We start from the raw sequence: 22,953 nt of genomic DNA on the forward strand, positions 1-22,953 counted from the left end.
TAGCATTGGAAATGAACGATTTCAGGTATGTCGCCTGTCGTATGCAGTGGAAAGGCGGCTTCTCTAGCGACTTAACGTGAAATAGCAACAAAATAAAGTCATGCTAAAATACATTCATTCATTTTTATTTCAGCTTAGTTCCTTTATTAATCAGGGGTCGCCACAGCGGAATTATCCGCCAACTTATCCAGCAAATGTTTTACGCAGTGGATGCCCTTGCAGCCGCAACCCAACACTGGGAAACAGCCATGCATTCACAAAATTAGACTATGGTCAAATTAGCTTTTTCAATTTACCTATAGCACATGTCTTTGGACTGTGAGGGAAACCAGAGTGCTAAAATACATAACCAAGCATTATGCATTCATATAGAGCATTCACTCCTGTTTATTATTCATATACCAATTCTTATTCCAGGAAAAAAAGTATTAGCAATTTGCTGTATGAAATAAAAAAGCCCAACTCCTAACAACCCCCAGAACCCACTAATTTTCTATCCCTGCCTACAGCCATGATCCCAGTATGACAGTAGCTCCGCACACGTTCAGCAAAATCATATACACAAAAATCAAACGCATAGGAACATGAGACGGTTTTATTTTTGCTTACACCACAACCGGCTCTATAATTGCTGCAGTGTCCCTGAGTTATAACTGCAACTGTGCAGATAAGCACCTGAATTGTGCCTCCAGTTCTATAACAATCACTCTCAGAGCAAGCAATGCGTCCCCCTGGCATTTTTCTCCATTCGGACCAATACAAGACTCTTAGACAACTCTTAACCGCAATTTCTTTGTCGTTACGTTTCCTGAGGAAGTGCCATTACGGCAGTCAAAGTGGATAAAATCTACATAGATTGCCTTGGATGTGAACCGGAGTGATGGAGAATTATACAAATGCTCATGAATATCCCTGAGATTTCCGCTCAGTTGGAAAGGCCTTATTGATGGGGAAAAAAAAAAAAAAAAAACAGATATGCATCTTTAATTTTAGATAAACAGATTTTTTTCATCATGGCTCCTGCAGAAGTTACAAGCATAACAAGAGTTTTATTTCACTTACTAGTCTTTAGAGAGATTTTCTACTAAATTAATCTTGATAGTTGACATTGAAATGTAATAAAACAATGGAAACAGATGGAAAAGGTTATTTAAATAATTAACAAACAGATATGGATGGATGGATGGATGGATGGATGGATGGATGGATGGATGGATGGATGGATGGATGGATGGATGGATGGATGGATGGATGGATGGATGGATGGATGGATGGATGGATGGATATTTAATTGTTGAATGAATATGTAAATATTCAATGGATGGATAGATGGATGAATGGACAAACATGTAAATATCAGACGGATGAATGGACAAACATGTAAATATCCAATAGATGAATAGATATATAATTATTCAATAGATGGATGGACAGACATGCAGATATCAAATGGATGGATAGACAGACATGTAAATATCGGATGGATGGATGGATGGATGGGCGGACAGACATGAACATATCAAATGGATGGAGGGACAGACATGTAGATATCAAATGGATGGATGGACACATGTAGATATAAAATGGATGGATAGAGACACATGTAAATATCAAATGGATGGATGGATAGACATGTTAATATCAAATGGATGGATGGAGAGACGTACATATCAAATAGATGGATAGAGAGACATGTAAATATCAAATGGATAGAAAGAGAGACGTAAATATCAAATGGATGGATGGAGAGACGTACATATCAAATGTAATGTAATGTATTTTTTATTTAGTGCCATGTCAGCAACCAAGGCTATCTTCATGGCAGGAATCTTTCAACAATAAATATACAATTTAAAAATCAACAAACAAAATAAAACATAAATTAAATAAGATTTTTTGTGTTAATACATGATAAAAATACTAAAATCTTTTCGGGTGTTACTTTGTCAAAAATGTCCTTAAAAGAGTTCATTTCATAAAAAGTCCTTCTGGAATCAGTAAAAGCAGGACAGTCCAGTAAAATATGTTTTACAGTAAGATGAGTTTTGCAATACAAACACTGAGTAGGGTTTTCACCTTGGAGCAAAAAACCATTTGTTATTCTCGTATGCCCAATACGACATCTGGTAAAAACTACTTGATCAAATCGATTCTTAAAATGTCTTAAAATTCTGTGTGAAACTTCAGGTTGGATTTCATGTAGTTTCGTACATATCAAATAGATGAATGGACAAACATGTAAATATCAAATGGATTGATAGACAGACATGTAAATATCAAAAGGATAGATGGACGGATTGATGGATATGTAAATATAAAATGGACAGATGGATGGATATGTAAATATCAAATGAATGGTTGGACAGACGGATGGATATGAAAATATAAACGGGATGGATATGTAAAATAAAATGGATGGATAGACAGCCATATATATGTAAATATTAAATTAATGTATGAACGGACAGGTAGACAGACATGTAAATATTCAAAGTATGGATGGATGGACAGAAGGACGAACGAACGGATGGACATGTAAATACCCAATGGATGGATATGTAAATATTCAATAGATGGATGGATGGATGAATGATTATGTAAATTTTCAACAGATGGATGGATGGATGGATGAATGGATATGTAAATATTTGATAGATGATGGATGGATGGATGGATGGATGGATGGATGATATGTAAATATTTAATGGATATATGAATGAATGGATATGTAAATATTTGTTAACGGAATGGATATGTAAATATTTGATGGATGGATGGATGGATGGATGGATGGATAAGTAAATATTCAACAGATGGATGGATGGATGGATGGATGGATATGTAAATATTTGACGGATGGATGGATGGATATATAAATATTTAACAGATGAATGGATGGATATGTAAATATTTGAAGGATGGATTGATGAATATGTAAATATTTGATGGATGGATTGATGAATATGTAAATATTTGATGGATGGATTGATGAATATGTAAATGTTTGATGGATGGATTGATGGATATGTAAATGTTTGATGGATGAATTGATGGATATGTAAATATTTGATGGATGGATGATATGTAAATATTCAATAGATGGATGGCTGGGCATGGATATTACATCAGATTTTACCAAAACTCCAGGCACTGTAAAAACTGTCCATTAAACTCTAAAATGGAGTCATTTTGTTGAAGGAGAGTCTAAAAAAAATGAGCGATTGGAAAAATAAAATCGTTTCAGAGGTGGAGCAAGTCATTACACTTTAAAAGATTAGAAAGAACAACATTTTATCCTCTTGAATATCATGCACTGATGAATTATTCACAGCAGGACCAACGTGCATTAAACAAGCCCCAGTGTTGGGCTAAATGTGTAACCTCTAATCGCACAGACTGGGTTTGTTTCTCCAGGGTAGTGGCCTCCGCTCTGCACTGTTACTGTAAATATTTTGGTAACAGTGCTTACAGGCTCACGATCTGTGCTTCACAACACACATTCTGCTGTGCCGCTGGGTGAGACTGCTAATCACGGCTAACCTCGCTCTCCTCACAACGTCCCCATGGTGACTGAACGCCTATGGGCTGTAATGCATGAAATCCATTATGCTCTTTTTATTTTCATAAGCAGAAACGCAGGACGCTCTCACATACTTGCTCACATTCCCCTGCTGTATTTCCTGTAATAATGCTGGGCCACATAGTGTTTTTACAGTCATGCCAAAATTAGAGACTTTGGGCATAGGTGCTTAAATTGGCATTAAAAATAAATATCTGTATGGCTTGTGCACATACACTATATTTAATTGAGAGATATATATTCAAATCCATGTTTACTCATACACTAACCAATCTGTTGTATGATCACGCACGCACGCACGCACACACACACACACACACACACACACAAAAGGAATGGTTATAAGTGTTGATGAAAAAGAATGTAAACAAATGTATTATGGTTTATATACAAAATGTAAAGCTGAAGTGCTAATTCCAGTATTTAAAAGAAGAAATAAAAGCAGCAGAATAAAATGATTTCTGGAGGATTGTGTGACACTGCAGACGGGCGTGATGATGCTGGAAAACTTTGAAATGAATTGAAAATGTTCAAACAAGAAACACATTTAACCAAATTCCAGTTCACAGATCATTTTGACTTGAAACTATTGTTACAAATTTTATTTATTTATTTATTTATTTTTTAATACATGAAAAAGAATAAAAAATGTGGACATCAGAGTACAATACTTATTTTTTGAATGTGAAACACAAATAAAATAAAATATCAATTCTCTAATAAAACTCATATTATCTTATCCATTGGTTTTTGTTTGTTCGTTTCTTAACCTGAAATTAAATTATATTAATTTAAATATAGAGAAAAATGTTTTACATAAAATGGGTATTCTGTCAATTCCGCATGGTTTGTTTCTTTAAAAAAATAATAATAAATAAATAAATAATGAAAAAAACAAAAATAAATAAATTAAATAATAAAACATAATATTATTATTATTATTAAAAAAATAAAACAAAAAAAGTTTTAGGTAAAATGGGTATTCTGTCAATTCTTCATGGGTCAACTTATATTCTTTTATGCATTGCTTTTTGTTTGTATCCGTTACTTAACTTGAAATAAAATTTAAAAAAATAATAAAATAAATAGAAAATAAAAAATTTAATAAAAATAAATGTAATTTAATTTATTGAACTTAATTTAAAATGCTTTAAGTAAAATGGATATTCTGTCAATTCCTCATGGGTCAACTTATATTCTTTTATGCACTGCTTTTTCTTTATTCGTTTCTTAACTTGAAAAAAATTATTAAATTTAATTAAATTTAATTAAAAATGTAATTTAATTAAAAATGCTTTAAGTAAAATGGTTATTCTGTTAATTCATCATGGAAAAAAATATAATCTTTTATGCATTGGTTTTTGCTTTTTCATTTTTTAACTTGAAATAATAAAATAAAATAAAAAATAAATAAATAAAATAAAATAAAATAAAAAATGCTTTAAGCAAAATGGATATTCTGTTTATTCCTCCAGGGTCAACATATACTATTTCATGCATTGCTTTTTGTTTGTCTGTTTCTTAATTTAAAATAAAAATAAAATAAAATAAACAAAATAAAATAAAAAAAAGTTATTAAAATTAAAAAAATGCTTTAAGCAAAATTTGCATTTGACAATTCATCATGGGTCAACATATATTCTTTGATACATTGCTTTTTGTTTGATTGTTTGTTTGTTTCTGAAATAAAATGATGTACTATTATCTCTCTATTCATCATGGGTCAACTTAAATGCTGTTTTGTTATATTGTTTTGCTTTTGTTTGTTTAAACTTAGGGCGAAGCAGTGACGCAGTAGGTAGTGCTGTCGCCTCACAGCAAGAAGGTCGCTGGTTCGAGCCTCGGCTCAGTTGGCGTTTCTGTGTGGAGTTTGCATGTTCTCCCTGCATACGCGTGGGTTTCCTCCGGGTGCTCCGGTTTCCCCCACAGTCCAAAGACATGCGATACAGGTGAATTGGGTAGGCTAAATTGTCTGTAAAGTATGAGTGTGTGTGTGAATGTGTGTGTTGATGTTTCCCAGAGATGGGTTGCGGCTGGAAGGGCATCCGCTGCGTAAAAACTTGCTGGATGAGTTGGCGGTTCATTCCGTTGTGGCGGCCGCGGATTAATAAGGGACTAAGCCGACAAGAATATGAATGAATGTTTAAACTTAAGTTTAAGACGTGTGTTTGTTTGCATATGTGCTGGTTCCAGTGTAATACCCTTTTGATCCACTAGGTGGTAGTGTTCTGTTAATTTTATCATTATATTAAGTAGTGACCTTTCACCTAAACACCAGCCATTTTGAAACATTCAGTCGATGCTGACAGCCACACGGTCTCTCAGACCTTCATCTGTCTATTCATTTTGTATTTCCTAATAGAAGCTTTGTCTGTAAGTACCAAAATATTTTATAAGGATTTTGTGTGCATTACAAATTAATATTGGGGACATATTTCATGCTAAACTTTACTTAGTAAGATTGCTTTAGATCAGCAGTTCATGCATCCACATCATTATAGTGATATTGTATGTGCGTTTCATTCGATTGTACAGTAATATTTCTCAAATTCTTATTTTGTAATGTTTGTTTTCTCTCTGTATTTCAGTTTTACTCTGTTCCACATACATTTGAAGTGGTGGTCACAATAAATCCATATTCAGTTCAGTATCTCAGTGGAAGGAGTTGTCTATCTGTCTAGTTGAAGAAGGGGAACTCTTTTACGAGGGCAGAATAGTAAAAAGACAAATACTGATCGACACATTAATGAATAGAAGATCAAGTTCTGCATTCATTTCAGAATGTCTTCATCTGAGAAACATAGTCTAAGAACAAGATCGGCATGTACTCGATCATCAAGACACTCAAGCAAGTCTGCAGCAAGTGCAGCAGCATTGGAGGCCCGTGCAAAGGCAGAAGCTGCACTAACTAGAGCCACATATGCACAAAAAGAGATAGAAGTGAAAGTAAAGCAAGCTCAAGTTCAAGCTCAGCTTAAAGTGGAGGAGGCTCGTCTGGAGGCTACACTAAATGCACTACAACAAGAAAGAGAGGCAGAAGCGGCTGCAGCTGAGGCATCAGTGTTTGAGGCTGCAGCAGATATAAGGGGTACAGATCAACTCTCTGATAATCAAGACCCACATTCTTCACACAATTCTCTGCAAAGAACTAAAGAATATGTTGAAGACCAGCAAAAATATAAAGAAGGTTACATGTCAGAGTTTGCAGAAACCACTGAACAGAAGCCAGTAGCTTCTAATCTGGTTGATGTTCAACAGCCTCAACCTATCGAGCAAGATAATTCATTTCAAAGTCTGCCAGCAAGACAGTCAGCAATTAAAATTGTCGCTAATGCTGCTACCCCTCTTATCCCTACCACTCAGGCTGGAGCGATCAAAAAAGAAGGTGCAAACACATCATTGTTTAAATCAGCAGTGCCGGATGCACTACCTCCAAGACACAACGCTTCACTCACAAGCCCCCCACACTCACATTGCAATGAGCACTATAATGCTCGCTCAGAAGTGTTTGAGCTTGCAAAGTTTCTAGCTCGACGTGATCTTCTGACAGGTGGGCTTTCAAGATTTAATGACAAGCCAGAGAACTATTGGGCATGGAAGTCCAGCTTTTGCAATGCTATTGAAGGACTTGATCTTAAACCTAGTGAGGAACTAGACCTACTTGTTCAGTGGCTGGGTCCAGAATCGACTGAACATGCAAGACGCATTAGGTCAGTTCATATTAGTTATCCTGATGTTGGGCTCAGCATGGTCTGGAAACGGCTAGAGGATTGCTATGGTTCAGCCGAAGCTATGGAGGCAGCGCTCTTTAACAAGCTTGAATGTTTCCCTAAGCTGTCAAACAAGGATCATCAACGTCTCAGAGAGCTGGGAGACCTACTCCTTGAATTAAAGATAGCAAAAGCTGAAGGTTATCTGCCAGGCCTGACCTTCTTGGATACTTCAAGAGGCATCAGCTCCATCCTAGAGAAACTGCCATTTAATTTGCAAGAAAAATGGATGTTGCAAGGAACTCGTTACAAACAGGAGTATGGAGTTAGTTTTCCTCCTTTTTCATTCTTTTGTGATTTCATTTGTGGTGAGGCCCGCATGAGAAATGATCACAGCTTTAAACTGACTACACAAAATGTGTCATTATCCAGATTTGAAAAATATCCAAAGGCAATCAGAGCTCCTGTTACTGTCCACAAAACAGAAATTGACAATGCCACTCAAAGAAATGAATTTAATAGGACAAATGATAACCTCAACAGACAATGTCCTATTCATAAAAAGCCACATCCCCTCAGAAAGTGTAGAGGTTTCAGGGAGAAGACCTTGCTGGACAGGAAAGCTTTCCTCAGAGAGAACTCCATTTGCTTTAAATGCTGTTCCTCGACTACCCACCAGGCAAAGGATTGTAAGGCAGTAATCCAGTGCTCTGAATGCAACAGTGACAAGCACATAGCCGCTCTACACAATGGTCCAGCCCCCTGGTTAGAAAAAAAGGATACAGAACCTTCAGCAGATTATGGCGGGGAGCAGGAAGAATTTCTTTCTCCAGTTGCAACATCTTCCTGTACAAAAGTATGTGGGGATCCAAATAGCAGAAAGTCATGTTCAAAGATCTGCTTGGTAAATGTATATCCAGAAGGTGAGCCTCATAACAAAAGGAAGGTTTACGCAGTCATAGATGATCAGAGTAATAGGTCTCTGGCGAGATCAGCCTTTTTTGAGATGTTTAAAGTTGAAGACAACACAGCACCTTACATGCTCAGAACATGTGCGGGCATTGCAAAGACTGAAGGACGAAGAGCTGATGGATTTATAGTAGAATCCTTCGATGGAAAGACATCTCTTGCTCTTCCATCACTGATAGAATGTAATCTCATCCCAAACAACAGATCAGAGATTCCTACTCCAGAGGCAGCACAATACCATAGTCATTTAAGATCGGTAGCCTCTAAAATTCCAAGTCTAGATCCAAAGGCCAAAATTCTGCTTCTGCTCGGGAGAGATCTCATTCAGGTACATAAAGTGGAGGAACAATGTAATGGACCACTACATGCTCCCTTTGCCCAGAGGCTGGCCCTTGGGTGGGTGATAGTTGGAGATATCTGCCTAAACGGAGCCCACAAACCTGCTACAGTGGATGTTTTTAAGACTCACATCTTAGCAAATGGACGCCCCAGCTACATGAGTCCCTGTCCAAACAGCATGTTTGTGAAGGACTATTTCAGTCTGCACAATGAGCCAAAAACTTCATTGAACCCCAAGCAGAAAACCTTATCAGTATCTGAAGAATGCTCCATTGGAGAGTCAGTTTTTCGCTGCACAAAGAATGATGAAAAAACAGCTCCCTCCATGGATGACTTGGCATTCTTGAAGATTATGGAAGATCAATTCCATCAGGATGAATCCAATAGCTGGGTTGCCCCTCTACCATTCCGCAGCCCTCGGCAGCGCCTCCCGAACAATAAGGTTCAAGCCAACAATCGTCTTATGTTGCTGACACGCAAACTAAGAAAGCACCCAGAGGTAAAGGAGCACTTTGTGGATTTTATGGGCAAAATCTTTGAAAATGGCCATGCAGAGTTGGCACCACAGTTACAGGAAAATGAAGAGTGCTGGTATCTGCCCATGTTTGGGGTGTACCATCCTAAGAAACCTGGACAGATAAGAGTAGTGTTCGACTCCAGTGCACAACATCAAGGAGTGTCACTAAATGATGTTCTCCTCACTGGCCCTAATGCAAACAATAGCCTTTTGGGGGTATTACTGCGATTCAGGAAAGAACGAGTAGCAGTGATGGCTGATATCCAGCAAATGTTTCACTCATTTGTGGTAGCAAAAGAACATCGTAATTTCCTACGCTTTCTTTGGTATGCCAACAGTGACTTAAACAGTGAGGTGCGAGAGTATCGCATGCGAGTGCATGTTTTTGGTAACAGCCCATCTCCAGCAGTTGCCATATATGGACTCAGAAGAGCTGCTCTCACAGGCGAGCAAGACTATGGATTTGAGGCAAGGCACTTTGTGGAAAGAAACTTTTATGTGGATGATGGCCTTACCTCCTTCCCCACAGAAGAGGAAGCCATCAAACTGCTCAAAGACACTCAGGAAATGCTGGCCCAGTCTAATCTGCATCTTCACAAGATTGCTTCTAATAAAGTGGAAGTTATGAAAGCATTTCCTTCAGAGGATCTTGCAAAGGAGTTAAAGAACCTAGATCTGAATACTGGACTCCCATCAGTCCAAAGAAGTCTTGGAGTGAGTTGGGACATGAGTGAAGATGTGTTTATCTTTCAAGTTGCAGATCAGATGAGACCATACACCAGACGTGGGGTTCTGTCAACGATAAACAGTTTGTTCAACCCATTTGGGTTTGCTGCACCTGTTGTCATTCAAGGCAGACTTCTACTCAGAACACTAACCACAGAATCTTGTGACTGGGATGCACCTCTATCAAGTGAGAAATTCAAGGAATGGAAGATTTGGAGAGACTCGTTAAAGAAGCTTGAGCTTGTCAAAATCCCTCGCACATATGCCACCATCTCTCTTCATCAAGCGCAAAGAAGAGAAATGTGTGTCTTCTGTGATGCGTCCACAAATGCCATTGCAGCTGTCGCATACAGCAAAATTACCAGTATAAGTGGTAATGTAGAAGTTGGATTCATATTTGGCAAGGTTAAACTAGCTCCGCGACCAGAGATCTCTGTCCCTAGACTTGAACTGTGTGCAGCTGTTCTGGCTGTGGAAATAGCTGAAATTATTGCAGATGAAATTGACATCAAGCTGGATGTTGTGACATTCTATTCAGACAGCAAGGTTGTCTTAGGTTACATCTGTAATAGATCCAGGAAGTTTCATGTGTATGTGCACAACAGAGTGCAAAGGATTCAGAGGTCCACGCACCCTGAGCAGTGGAAATACGTCCAAACTGATCAAAACCCTGCTGACCAAGCCACAAGATCTGTTCCAGCAGCTGATCTTTCCCATAGCATGTGGTTGACTGGTCCCAGATTCTTGTTTAATACAACACAGGAAACGTCTCACACAGGTCCCTTTGCCATGATACATCCAGATTTGGACATTGAAGTACGCTCCCAGGTTATTTCCTGTGCCACTCACACTTCAAGAAGAGAGTTAGATCCCAAACGCTTTGAGAGATTCTCAAGCTGGCATACACTGGTTCGGGCAATAGCCAGACTTGTGCACATAGCTCATTCTTTTCAGAAGGATAACGATAAAAGCACTTGTAGAGGCTGGCACATATGTGACAAACCCTGCTCAGTAGAAGACCTTGAAAGAGCGAAGTCTATCCTCATCCATAGTGTACAAGCAGAATGCTACTCAGAAGAGCTGAAATGCCTTAAGGGAGGCAGGGGCATTCCAAAACAAAGTCCTCTTTGCAATCTAACACCTTATGTAGACGAACTCGGCCTGCTCAGGGTCGGTGGCCGCCTCTCGCAAGCGAGCCTTGATAGAGATGAAGTGTGCCCAATAATTCTCCCCGGACAGTGTCACATCACATCTCTTCTCATTCAACATTATCACAAACAAGTTGAACATCAGGGACGGGCCTTTACTGAGGGTGCCTTAAGAGAGGCTGGCTTCTGGATCATAGGTGGCAAAAGGCGCATCAGTAGTGTGATTTTTCAGTGTGTAAAGTGCCGCAGACTGCGAGGGAAGTTTTTAACTCAAAGAATGTCTGACTTACCTCCTGAAAGGCTCAGCATAGACCCTCCATTCTCCTTTGTAGGGGTGGATATTTTTGGACCTTGGATGGTCACCTCACGTCGAACTAGAGGAGGACAAGCAAACTCAAAACGCTGGGCAGTCTTGTTCACATGTATGAGCACAAGGGCTATACATATAGAAGTCATAGAATCAATGGATAGCTCCAGCTTTATAAACGCTCTCCGCCGTTTCTTTGCTGTTCGAGGTCCGGCAAAGCAGTTGAGGTCAGACTGCGGTACCAACTTTGTTGGAGCGTGCAAGGAGCTAAAGATGGAGGCAATTACAGATGACAGGAAGGTACAAGAATATCTGAGTAACAAGAGCTGCATTTGGATATTTAATCCTCCCCACTCATCCCACATGGGGGGAAGCTGGGAGCGTATGATCGGAGTCTCAAGACGCATCCTTGAATCTATGCTACAAGGAATCGCACCATCAAAGTTATCCCATGAGGTTTTGATCACCTTTATGGCGGAAGTCACAGCTATAGTTAACAACCGTCCACTAGTGCCTGTGTCTACGGATCCAGATGCTCCATTAATTCTTACCCCAGCAACTCTACTGACTCAGAAGTCTTCAGCAGTTCTTCCTCCGCCAGGAGAATTTGGCGAGAAGGATCTCTTTGTTCGTCAGTGGAGACAGGTTCAGAGCTTGGCCAATACATTCTGGAATCGTTGGAGGAAAGAATATCTTGCCACCTTACAAAACCGCAGAAAATGGCAAAATGAAAGCTCCAATCTACAAGTGGGAGATGTTGTGCTGTTAAAAGACAGCCATGCTAAGAGGAATGACTGGCCCATGGGAATTGTGATGGAAACATTTCCTGGGAGAGACGGGAGAGTAAGAAAGGTTGAGGTCAAGGTGGTAAAAGACGGAGTGTCCAAGACGTTTTTACGACCTATATCGAATGTTGTTTTACTGTTGTCTCCAAAGACTGAGTAAACATAATATGAATATCATTGATGGCGTCTTCCAGACACCAGACGGGGAGTGTGCTGGTTCCAGTGTAATACCCTTTTGATCCACTAGGTGGTAGTGTTCTGTTAATTTTATCATTATATTAAGTAGTGACCTTTCACCTAAACACCAGCCATTTTGAAACATTCAGTCGATGCTGACAGCCACACGGTCTCTCAGACCTTCATCTGTCTATTCATTTTGTATTTCCTAATAGAAGCTTTGTCTGTAAGTACCAAAATATTTTATAAGGATTTTGTGTGCATTACAAATTAATATTGGGGACATATTTCATGCTAAACTTTACTTAGTAAGATTGCTTTAGATCAGCAGTTCATGCATCCACATCATTATAGTGATATTGTATGTGCGTTTCATTCGATTGTACAGTAATATTTCTCAAATTCTTATTTTGTAATGTTTGTTTTCTCTCTGTATTTCAGTTTTACTCTGTTCCACATACATTTGAAGTGGTGGTCACAATAAATCCATATTCAGTTCAGTATCTCAGTGGAAGGAGTTGTCTATCTGTCTAGTTGAAGAAGGGGAACTCTTTTACGAGGGCAGAATAGCATATTTCAGGTTTTTTTTTTTTTTGGTTCTCTATAGAATCTCCATTAAGTTCTGGCAAGTTTGTAAGTTTGTGTTTTGTTTTGTTTTTCACACGAGGACACGTCATGATTTTGCCAAATACGATGCGATCCTGGATTAACATCGGAGTTGATCCTTGAACATCTTCTTTGTTCAAAAATGTAATCCATACCTACTCCCTACCCCTAAACCCAACCATAACAGTAAATTATTCCCAGAAAAATTAGAGTGGAATAATAGTTGAACATCAATCATGTAAAAGTGCCTAATTCTGATTGGCCAATTGGAATGTTGTTTCAGGGTCAACCTGGATGTTTATCCAGGAACATGTGCTTTGTGAAATCAGTTAGTTGCAAGGACTCAGAGATGGCCTACAGTTTGACCGAATGCATAATATATTTGCATGTTCACAGTAAAATAAAACATAAATGTTGTATTTGTCTATGTATGTGTGGGTGGACTGTGTAGATCCCTTAACCCTATACCTGTATAACAAACAATATATTTATACCACAAATGAAACCAAGGCACAATTGTCTGAAATCATTTTAAGCTTAAATATAATCCAATCAAAAAAACAGACGCCTGACATCTGCTGTTTATGACATACCTCTCTTACACCGGTTTGGTTTTGATTAGATTACTTTGCGTGCACTGATGTCTGAACTCTACAAACATTCAAACAAGCAAGAGAACAGTTTCAGAATATTACAAATATTCACTCCCTTGGAAACATGATTTCCTGAACACGACATTCCAGAATCACAGTGTCATTCAGCTCTTCTGATTAAACCCTGCAAACATCTAATTAAGTCCAGCCTCAAATGCCAGAGATGAAATCTACGTTTCTATGAAGTTTCTCCAAAATGAAGACTCGTGATAGCAAGATATGGATGAAGTGCGGCACTTTCCATGAATACACAACACTTTCATGGGCTGCTTTTCATAAAGGTATTGGATATGAATATGTACTTTAAACAAAATAAGCTACTTTATATGCAGCAAAATAGCATATTTCAATATTTCAAAATGTGTTAAAAACATAAAATAAATTTACTTTGACCTTAGGTAAATATTTAATATAATTTAAGCTATACTACTATATTAAAAATTTATTTTAGGACTTCTAAAAAAAAACTACTTTACGTCTGTAATTATTGACGAATGACATACCCACAGCAAAAAAAAACTAAAAAACAAGTGATAAGTGTGCCTTACTTAAAGTAACAGCCCTAAATTGTCAAATTTATTTAAATGCATAATTATACAAAAAAATTATTAAGTCAACTTAACAGCTCCAAGATGTCTTTATAAACTTGCCGCTTTTAAAGCAACTGGTGTAATCACTTTTTTAAAGTCAAATAACTAAATCAGTTTTTACAGTCTACTTTGTTCTATGTAAGCAATGTTTAAAAATTTGTTGCATAGACAGACAGACAGACAGACAGACAGACAGACAGACAGACAGACAGACAGACAGACGACAGACAGACAGACAGACAGACAGACAGACAGACAGACAGAAAGAGAACGATAATTAGAACTATAGACAGAGAGATAAAATGATAAAGACTGACGAACGGACGGGCAGACAGATGGATAGATAGACAGGCAGATGGATAGATATATATAGATAGAATGATAGACACACAGAACAATAGATAGAACGATTGATAGTAGATAGCTAGATAGAATGGACGGAGGACGGATGGAAGACGGACGGAGAGAGAGAGACAGAGAGAGAGATGAACGGACGGACAGACAGATAGATAGAACGACAGACAGACAGACATATCTTTAAACGCACATATTGGTATTCAGTATCAATCATACAGTACAGCACAAAAAAAACTAAGTTTGCAAAAGGTAGAAAAGACATATAACTCTGTATGAAATAAATTGTTTTTGATGTGTTAGTTCAGCTTGTTTTCAGTGTAGCAGTGATGTTTCAGTGTGGCAAATTTGATATTTAAAACAGCAGGGGGCAGCACTGTGTCCTAGATTCTGTACACCCCGTGAAAACAGTCCATTAAACAAAGACAACAAATACAGCTACAACTGTAGCTACTGATACTTGCATACATGGTAAAATCCCCAATCTCAGACATTAACATGATCTCCTAAAATGGTAAAATGTCATAAACTGACTTCTGATGCATTTGTAGCAACTAAAACCACTTTTGTTGAGTCTGGAAAGTATGCATTAACATAACACACACACACACAGACACAGACACACGTGCGCACAAGCACACGCACACACACACGCACAAGCACACGCACACACACACACACACGCACACGCACACACGCACACACAACTATAACAAAACATACTTCATTCTGTGGAGCTAGAGCTGGAATTCTGCCCAAAACACCATTATTTAAAACAAGACAAAGAAGCTGTTTCTCATCCACTGGTAGATACTGTAGCTAGTAGTGTGAGGAGTTGACCTATAAAAGAACACATTAAAGGGATAGTTCACCCATGAAAAAGTACTTACTATTAAGTGTGCTTTCACATTTGTGGGTCGGTTCTTTTGATTCGGATTATACATTGTAGCATTTCTCTGCCGTTTTTGGGTCCGTTTCATACCACACTGATTGCTTTGGTCCGAACCAGTTGAAAAGAACCAGAATGCAGTCATGTGACAAAATCCACATCAATCATTGGCCAGATGTTATTGAACATATTTTCTAAACTGCTTTTTGATTGGTCAGAAATACCGTACGGGAAAATGCCAATGGAACTCCCACACGTAAACAAACCGGCAGACACAAAATGTCCATTTAAACTATAGAGGGACGACTGCACTGGCTGATTGCATCCCTGCTCATTGTATACTATATAGTTTTTATACATCACTTTAGATAAACTATACATTGAGAATGAAGCGAATGTGAATTTATTTAGCTAAACTGAGACATTCCGGAAATATTACCAGGTAATGTCAAGGTACTGTTTTAGTTCAGATCATGTTTTCACCACAAATAAACCACTACAGTGTTCGTTTAAAAGCTCTTTAAGGAGGTTCTCAGTACGCTTCTTTAGTCCGTTTTTGGTGCGCATTTGAGTGCGATAGCTACAATCACACCTGCCCAAACGAACCGCACCAAGTGGGAAAACGAACTCTACTGCGATTCAACCAAACTAAATAAGGCACCCTAATGTTGAGTTCAGACTACATGACTTTCAAAGTAGTCGTGTCACAGATGTTTCCACACTGCATGACTATCTGGGCCAGTTTTTTGCTGCTGCTTTGTTTACACTACAAGATGGATCGGTGACAGGGGCTTTCACATTGCATGACTTTACAATGGGAAGAATCGCCAACAACTTTGTCCAAACTATGTCTCACAGCCAAAAATATGCAGTTTATCTTTTGTTATTATCTACATAAATAAAAAAATAAGCTTTTAATGGGGTAGAAAGTATACATATTTGCTCACCTGGGTTGAAGGAAATTACCAATTGCTCCTCAACTTTCTTTTTTAACTTTCTGTATGAAACGTCAAAGAGACATGGGTGCTTCTGTCAAACCTCCACTAGTTTTTCCTCCATTTCTTATGTCAAAATAAACCAAAAATGAGCGCTTTTAACTTCTTTTTCAACCTCCCGCTGGCCTGCAGGTACACACACACACAAGTGAATACTGCTCTCTCATTAGCTGTAGGCGATCGCAGATGTTATTTTCAGCCAAAACTCATTTCACACGGCAGGATTTAAATCGCCGACGGTTCAAAATATTCTCTGCAAATATCTCACAGGTATCGGTGACTAATCTGCGATTCTCTCAGATTGCGTCTTTGATTGTTCATACTCTGTGATTGTCACTCATGTGCATGAGCACCGATTTTCCTGTTATTTCAGACATTTGTCTGCGATTTCTCAAAATCTGTCGGCGAGTCAAAATCAGGGCTAAAATCATGCAGTCTGAACTCGGCAAAAATCACCAGTGGTGGAAAGAGTACTGAAAAATCATACTTAAGTAAAAGTACCATTACTTGCCTAAAAATGTAGTGCAAGTAAAGTAAAAGTATCTGTTGCAAATATTACTCAAAGTATGAGTAAAAAGTAGACATTTTAAAAGTACTCGAGAGTAGTGAGAATTACGCTGTAAAAAGCTAAAGTGTAAACGTAACTTTCTGTAGTTCATTTAGTTATTTGCCCAGCAGGCACACAACATCATAAGATGTTAATATTAGGTTAGATTTAGGTCAGGTGATGCAGGTGGTCAAAATTCAATGTCTAGCCAGCGTCTAAGAACAACATTCTTTTGATGTCCAACAACAACATTCTGTGTAAGATAGTGACCAAAATCCAACAGAGCCAACATCTTAAACAAAGGTCTTATTGACGACAAATACTGACATTTATTCTTCAGGTATGGCAATCAAAATTAAACATCTGACAGATGTTATAGTGTTAACGTCCACACAACGTCAAACTGTAACATCATTAATAATTGATATGTGGTTGATTTTAGATTGGACATTGATCCAACCTAGAGTCATTCAAAAGCGCATCTACTGGACAAATGAATAAACAAACCCTCGTTAACATTATGTACATGCTGTATGGTTTGCACTGAGTTAAAGTTCTGATGTTCATGAATAAATGCCATGTCTGCTATCGCTGTAAAAAGCAAAAACCTAAACATATTACTCCAGCTTGATACAACTACATGGATTAATTAGTTTCCACTTAATTTATTATGACTTTCAGAAATAAATAAGTTGGAAAAACTTTATTCATTTAGGTGGAAGAAGCAGAGGTGGAAAGAGTACTGAAAAATCACTCAAGTAAAAAGTACAGTTACTTGCCTAAAAATATAGTGCAAACTAAATATGTTGTAAATATTACTTAAAATATGAGAAAAAAGTAGCCCTCTTTAACGTACTATAGAGTAGTGAGTATTGTGAGTAAGTGCCCTTATAAGACAGAAACCCAGACAGCTTTGAAACAAGGATGACAAACAATCGCAGAAGTTTCAGTTTGGTGTGAACTATCCCTTTAAGTTTTTCTTCAACGCATTTAAAACAAATCAAACACACATAATTACAAGGTCGCCAAGACAACTGAAAACAATGTTTTATTCTTCCTTATGTGTTACACAACTTACAAAGATGATATATATTTGATTACATACTGCAAGTTCTCCGAATGACATCACAGCACTCCAGAAAGTCTCTATTTTGTTTTATGCTGTTTTAACGTGAACTAAAAGGTGCAATTTGAGCTACTCTGGATAAAAGCACAATATACTCCGTAATTACAACAGCGCTCAGGGAATGAAGAAAAGAGGAGAATAGTGTGTGCGTGTGTGTATGTGTGTGCGCGGTGAACGAGAGGGGGGAAGGGCCACACATGAGTCTATAAGAGCAGACATCAGCTTTATCCTTCTGTGACACTCACTCAGGAACGAACCCGAACAAACTCACACACACATACATACACACACACTGATCCTCGGGATGGCGACACAGAAAAAAAGCCACAAAGCTTCATATTGCGCCTTCTTCATCTGTCTTTTTGCCGTCTTATTTCAAGGTGAGTAGTTTACTTTTGTTCAGCTGCAGCTCGTAAGCGAACTTTGCGTCCCTCAAGAAGTTGTATTTTAAGGAGGAGCATTAGCATTTCAAGAGAGCTTTGTTAATGTAACTTTGAGCAACTATTGGACTGAAAACTCGCTGCTATAGCCTAGTAAAAGTTCCAGCGCTTTCTGTAATGCACGCGTTTCAGGAGTCCCGCTATAACCCGCCACACCCCTTCTGCGCATCACCGCAATACTCGTTAAATAAAGCTGATGAGTTTCCTCTTGAGTTAACGGTTTGGGATCAATTGAATCGCTCTCTTTCACTTAGTGTATTTGTGCATATATTATATCGCCAGGTGGCCGTGTGCGTGTCTCTGTGTGAAATAAAAAGTCCATCTGTTGTTATTCCATTAGGCATAAAGATGATTTTGTTAATTTGGTGGAGTATGAAGCGTCCAGGTGTTTTGAAGACCCTGGGTAGCAAAAGTTGTTGACCGTATGATGTAATACACATTTCGGAAACAAAAACAAACACTGATGTTTACAGGAGTGAGAGGGAAACTACATATAACGGTGGCAGGAATCTATTTTCTCAATCTATATATTTTAAATTATTAATAGGTCTACGTTGTTGCTTTTAAAGAAATATATATTTTGAGTTAGAACTAAAATGTATTTTTTAAAATATGTATTTTCATAATCTAAACATGATAGCATAAAAATTAATAATTTATTAACATTAATTGCATGCAGAAAATAATGTTTAGCCACATTTAATAGAAAATAATGGCAAGTGGTGCTCACTGCAGAGCCATTGGGGGAAGACAAAACAGGGTTTTCAAGCTTCTAAACAATGTGTGTATTTTTGTGTATTATACTGTTTATTTTTTAAGATAAATGTAATATGATATACAGATGACACCCATTAACAAAACATACAGTGTAATAAGTTTATATTTCATAACAAAAATCAATTAAATAATTTAACCATTTGAATTCAGCAGATTTATATATATATATATATATATATATATATATATATATATATATATATATATATATATATATATATATATTAGTTCTGTTATTTATTTTAAAAAATTACCTAATTAATACATTTTTTGCAATGAATTGATTAATCGCAATTCAAAGACTGAAACTTGTAATTTTGGCTATTCAAATGTAAAAGTAATGTAAACTCAAGATAAAGGAACTATTTTAATTCAAAATATGATTTTGGGGCATAAACAACATGTTGCTGAATGAAAGTGAAACTGCCAAACTGCAGTTAAAGTCGAAAGATTAAAAGAAAAACACCTGAAATTACATGAAATTCTGAAGGGAACGCTGGATCTACAGAGATCAGTCTACAGAGATTTCCCAGTATGTCTCTGTTGCAGTTAGATCTCAATAATTAACCCCCAAAAAGCCAAAGCAAAGGCAACACTACCATATTACTGTTGTGTTGGCAAAAGGAAAAACGCTAAACACATGCAGGCATTTCTTCTTTCTTTCTTTTTACTGAACTAATCTACTGTAGCGAAAACAGGAGACTCATTAGATGAGATTAGACTAAACAGATGGCCAACCAAAAAGTAAGTCATACCTTACAAAGAGTGGCCAACACAAAATACATACATTCCTGGTATGCAAGTTCCATCACACACTCAATACACTACAATTACTATGGTATAAATACAGCACTGCAACATACAAAAGAGAGAGAGATCAACTTCGAAACAACCAATTTTATAATGTCGTGATCAGCTGTAGTTTAAAAATACAAGGATCTTTTCTCCTCTAAGGGCTTATTATGCCTATATGAAAGTCAACGTCAACTGTCTTTGCTCTTCTTAATGACAGGCTAATGGATGCCGACGTGCTGTCTCTCAGAAATTATAAATAATTAAAATAGGCACTATCTTTATAAACAAACTGCATAATTGCAATCGAAACAACTACATTCTTGCCTAAAAAGCCTAGTACATTATGTTGCCCAAGAGTTGCAATTTTTGTTAAAATTTAGTGAGTTTATTGATCTGCTGTCACTCTGTGGGCGGAGTAATACAGAAGGGTGAGGAGGCTGTACAAGTTCTTAAGTATTGTATATTAACCATATTTGATATTTTGATATAAGATACTAAAGAACACATTTATTTGCATTTAATTCTGTTATGTATTCTGTGTATACAGAAACATTGTCAATCAAAATATATATATATATAAATCCAGACATCTTTTTTTGACCCAAATATTAATGCATTGCTAAGCATAATTCTTTAACTCATTGCGAAGGCGTCAAATAAAATACATGGCTCAGCTTCTACACTATATGCCTGCTTTGTTTATTCTACAAGACAGTTTTGGGGCAAAGTGTGCGTTCCCTTACCAACAGCAACCAATAACAGCTCTCTCCCTTATTGGCTGAGGTCCCATAACTGAGCGATAGCTTTGAGGGGGTACGAGCTCTGCTGATAATGATGCTTTGGCAGAGAGTGAAGGCATGAGCTGCTCTGATTAGAAACATAAGTGTCTGTCTTCCCTCCATATGTCTTCTGTATGGGTGGAGACGATGTGTGGCCCCCTTCACTCCTCCACTGAGAGAGGAAGAGAGAAGGTCAGAGGTCACAGAGAAAGAGATGGAGAGAGAGGAAAGGTTCAGAGTTCCAGAGTTACATTCCTCCTTGGCTTTAACTGGATTGTTTGAGTCTCAAATTCCAGCATCCCTAAGGGAGTGTTCAGTGTAGCAGCAGATGACCAGGCATCCTTCAGTCGAGCACCGCTGAACTGAACACTGTGTGCTTTACCATCACCGCTGTCTCCAGAGAGAATGACAAAGAAAAAATACACTGAGACGAGACAGTTAAAGCTTTGGGAATGACAAGAACGCTCGGTTGGTTAATATGTGGTATAATGAACAAACCGTGATCAGTACTTGTACAGCTTTTATTGAGCAACAGTAGTAAACAATTCATTACCTTTTATCAAAGTTGTCCTAAAACTATTGAACGACACATATACTTGTCCTAGGACAATTTTTTAAACACATTTTTGATTCAATTGTTGACCAATGTATATTGGTAAACAGGTCTTTTTATTGAATTTAAAAAAAAAAAACTTTAGTAGTTATAAACTAAAGATCCTAACACAACAACTTACACATATACAAGAAGAAAGTCATAAACAAAACAGTAGATAATACAAGGTGAAATAAGGTAGGTGGATGGATGGATACAGTAGACAGACAGACAGACAGACAGACAGACAGACAGACAGACAGACAGACAGACAGACAGACAGACAGACAGACAGACAGACAGACAGACAGACAGACAGACAGACAGACAGACAGACAGACAGACAGACAGACAGACAGACAGACAGACAGACAGACAGACAGACAGACAGACAGATAGATAGATAGATAGATAGATAGATAGATAGATAGATAGATAGATAGATAGATAGAACGATGGATGAATGGATGGATGGACGGACGGATGGATGGATAGATTGACGGATAGATAGACGGATGGATGGATAGATAGATATATCATTAAAAAGAAAGAAAGAAAGAAAGAAAGAAAGAAAGAAAGAAAGAAAGGATCTGTGTCGCTATTATGGCATCGACAAACTTAGTTGGTAAAAAAAGTACAAGCGTTAGAGCGAAAGATTGAAGCAGTGTACTGACGCTGTGACACGTTACCTGATAGATTCAAAAGACAAAAGAGTCAATAGATAGAGACAAAATTAATTAAATATAACATTTAACAAATATACTGAGACTCAATCCAGCAGTACATTTCTGATCATCTGTCCAACGTGCACTGCTCTTTGGGGTTTTGTGCTCAAAGCACCCACTGACTGCATGGAGCTCAGACGCGCACATATGCTGCAGTGCATGCCAGAGTGTGTGTGTGTGTGTGGTCACGTGACCTGCGTTTACAGCGGCATAGTGTTGATGGAGATTTTTTCAGAAATGCTATATAAAATACCAATGTAGACGTGGATTTTCGTTGTAAAAGGGCATTTTAAAACTAATACATATTAGTGTAAACGGGGCCTAATTGTGTATTTTTCACCAGTGGGTTGCTGCCTCGATGGAGGCCAGCTCTGCATCGTGATCTCTATTGGCCAGTGCCAATGAATGATGGCATTGTCTATCAAGCCAACTCTAGTTCTACGCATAAAATAGTCCATTTTTGATTCTGAATCTTTAGGTTCAGTCGCAAAAATGGCCCTATGAATGTTAAGTGGACCACAACTAAATTTTAAAAGTTAATATTCACCCAAAAATAAATAATTTATTTTCCCTTTATGATTTTTATTTTTTATATTGAACACAGAAAAATATATTTCAAGAATGCTGCTTGCTGGCACCCATCGCTTCCATAGTAGGGAAAATAAAGACTATGGAAGTCAATCGATGCTAGAAAACAGCATTTAAAAAAAAAAAAACTATAAAAAAAAAAAAAAAAAAAAWTATATATATATATATATATATATATATATATATATATATATATATATATATATTCTTCAGCATTCAACAGAAGAAAGAAACTCAAG

The 22,953-nt window shown here is 37.5% G+C and overlaps 3 protein-coding genes across 8 annotated transcripts in view; 2 read left to right on the forward strand and 1 right to left on the reverse strand.

Annotated features, from left to right (window-relative positions):
* The window catches only part of im:7151449, a 264,905-nt gene that overhangs the window by 163,503 nt on the left and 78,449 nt on the right, over positions 1 to 22,953 (reverse strand). For 2 of the 6 annotated variants that reach the window (XM_073954560.1, XM_073954544.1), the window contains exon 12: positions 19,596 to 21,199. The exons of 2 other annotated variants lie outside the window; for them this stretch is intronic. In XM_073954560.1, the coding sequence (XP_073810661.1) occupies positions 21,153 to 21,199 (47 nt within the window). In that variant the 3' untranslated portion in view covers positions 19,596 to 21,152. Of the gene's footprint in view, positions 1 to 19,595; positions 21,204 to 22,953 lie in introns of those variants that run through there. 2 more of the 6 variants (XM_073954539.1, XM_073954541.1) reach the window with 1 other exon arrangement.
* LOC108190499 (uncharacterized) lies at positions 5,857 to 12,766 on the forward strand. The gene is made up of 2 exons (XM_021477274.3): positions 5,857 to 5,953; positions 6,169 to 12,766. Exon 2 carries the CDS (start codon positions 6,362 to 6,364, stop codon positions 12,239 to 12,241), a length of 5,880 nt encoding a protein of 1,959 aa, XP_021332949.1. The 5' UTR covers positions 5,857 to 5,953; positions 6,169 to 6,361; the 3' UTR covers positions 12,242 to 12,766.
* The window catches only part of si:ch211-286o17.1, a 36,658-nt gene continuing 31,957 nt past the window's right edge, over positions 18,253 to 22,953 (forward strand). The window contains exon 1 of the mRNA XM_002662526.8: positions 18,253 to 18,398. Within this exon, the coding sequence (XP_002662572.1) occupies positions 18,323 to 18,398 (76 nt within the window). The 5' untranslated portion in view covers positions 18,253 to 18,322. The remainder of the gene's footprint in view (positions 18,399 to 22,953) is intronic.

The sequence above is a fragment of the Danio rerio genome, chromosome 6, assembly GCF_049306965.1.
Source record: "Danio rerio strain Tuebingen ecotype United States chromosome 6, GRCz12tu, whole genome shotgun sequence".
In the NCBI taxonomy this organism is placed as follows: domain Eukaryota; kingdom Metazoa; phylum Chordata; class Actinopteri; order Cypriniformes; family Danionidae; genus Danio; species Danio rerio.